This window comes from Sesamum indicum, linkage group LG11, assembly GCF_000512975.1.
Source record: "Sesamum indicum cultivar Zhongzhi No. 13 linkage group LG11, S_indicum_v1.0, whole genome shotgun sequence".
Lineage (NCBI taxonomy): Eukaryota > Viridiplantae > Streptophyta > Magnoliopsida > Lamiales > Pedaliaceae > Sesamum > Sesamum indicum.
The window spans coordinates 4,871,294-4,873,598 of NC_026155.1; the positions used below are offsets into that span (position 1 = coordinate 4,871,294).

At 38.0% G+C, this 2,305-nt stretch overlaps 1 protein-coding gene across 1 annotated transcript; it reads right to left on the minus strand.

Annotated features, from left to right (window-relative positions):
• LOC105173761 (mitogen-activated protein kinase kinase kinase YODA-like) lies at positions 788 to 2,032 on the minus strand. The gene is made up of 2 exons (XM_011095641.1): positions 1,960 to 2,032; positions 788 to 1,398 (listed from the first exon to the last, which is right to left on the minus strand). The coding sequence occupies exons 1-2, from the start codon at positions 2,030 to 2,032 to the stop codon at positions 788 to 790; spliced, it is 684 nt and encodes a 227-aa protein (XP_011093943.1).

Here is a 2,305-nt window from a genome sequence, read left to right on the forward strand (position 1 = left end):
TATTGATGTGTTCTGGTCATAATTTTATAGATTAACACCTGAAAAAAACGTCTTATTACAAAGAAAATTTTTTCAAATGTATATATTATTCAAATATTTGTTGTTGGGATGCTAATACACATTCCATATCATTAAAGGATGAAGTTAGCGGTGCAGTGAAATCTGAACGACTTTCATTTAACATTTTAAACATCATTCGTTTCTTATTTATTACGATAAGAATGATATTTTTTCCATTGTCTTTAAATATCATTGTATATGCAATGCATGTGAGATTTTTCTAACAGAATAATCGATCGAAAAATCATCACTATAACAAAGTGCAAATTTTATAAAATTACGATAATAAATTGACACACAAAAAATCTTAAATAACAAAATATTAAAATCAAACATAATACAACAAATGTTATATAATTTACCCCTATATATATATAGGATAAAATGCAAACAACTCCCTTGTGATATAAAAAATAAGCAAGTTATCTAATAAATAGCAATTTACATCCCTATATTTTTTAGGGCAAATTGCAATTTTCGTCTAGTTTTTTAGGGGTAGTGGCGTTTTCAGTCCAGGTCTTTTTTAAAATAGAATAGTAGAACAATAATTAAAAATTTTTGGCAATTTTAGGATAAATTATCCTAAATCGGCCGAAATTGTACACGAGGGAGGCACGTGAGCGTCTGAAAGTTGGGGAAAACTGACGTATCCGGTTAAATAAATTAGGTGTAAAAAACAGGGGGGGCAACATGATGTGGCAAAGCTGACGTGGAAAAAAAGGCCACGTCAGAGCATCTCCGCCGTCCATCTCTTGCTTGGATCCTTCACGAAACATTTACCAAGAAAATCTCTCCCTTCCTCCGATAAACTTCTGGGGATCTCTGGCACTTCTTTACCCACTCCGATTCTCATCATCAATCCGGCGATATCTGAGCACCGCCACGCTGGATTTCCAGACAACATCTCCGCCACGACGCACCCAAGTGCCCAAATATCCGTCGGAGGCCCCTGCTCGCCCCCGACGACCATCTCCGGCGACATGTACAAAGGGGTGCCCCTCAATTCGCACCCCGTTGCAGCGCCTTTTCTCCCTCCATCCCGCTTCGCCAGCCCAAAATGGGTGATTTTCACGCGGCCATTCGCGCCTAAAAGAATATTTTGAAGCTTGATATCACAGTGAACGTACCCGAACTTGTGAATATAGTGAATCCCTTTGAGCAAAGCCTCTGTGTATCCCCGGACTTCAGATTCCAGCATCCCCCCACCACCGGAATTCCTAAGCTTATCAGCCAAAGCGTCGCCGAGAGCATACTCCAACAACACATTATACAATTTCTCGCCCTTCTCATACGAACAACTCTCCCACAAAGCACCGAATTGCAATCCATGTTGGCAAGCTGACGTGGCCTTTTTTTCCACTTCAGCTTTACCACGTTTTGTCCCCCCCCCCCCCCCCTTTTTTTTTTACACCTAATCCATTTGACCGGATACGTCAGCTTCCCCCAACTTTCAAACGCTCACGTGCCTCCTCGTGCACAATTCCATCTGATTTAGGGTAATTTGTCCTAAAATTGCCAAACTTTTTTAATTACTGTTCTACTATTCTATTTTGAAAAAGACTTGATTGAAAACGCCACCGCCCCTAAGAAACTGGACGAAAATTGCAATTTGCCCTATTTTTTATAATACAACAACAATATAGCTCTCTTGATAAGGAGGTAAATTGCTTTATTTTTAAAAATATAGAGAGGTAAATTGCTAATTTTTTTCATATAGAGATAGTATATTCATTTTCAATATCACGTGAAAATAAATTGTTATTCGCCCGATATATATATAGCTATGTATCACTTTACTTATGCCAAAGGAAAACATATTCTGCTTAATAAAGTGTGCAAGACACAAAGTGTAGTTTCGAATCTCATTCTTACACTACAATTAATGAAAAGGTTGCTTACTTTGTGAAATTGCTCCACAAGAATCAAGGTTCTTGTTTCCTCGAACCCCCCAAAAACTGACCACCTGCTTCATGGAAACCCCATACACATGCACATATAAGTTAAAATTTTAAAATCAAAATAATTTAGAGTAGAGACGTTAGTGTCTTAAACTTGTGGCAACTCCCTTCTATATAAACCACACAACCACTTCCACTCTTACACATCAAACACAAAATCAACAGTCACATTTCAAATTTTCGATCAATAACAATTGTGTTCGTAGTGATGGCATTGAAAATTACGCTCTTCTTTGTTCTCCTCTCTCTTCTCGTCCTTACTCTGGTTCAGGCCGAGCATCCAGTAG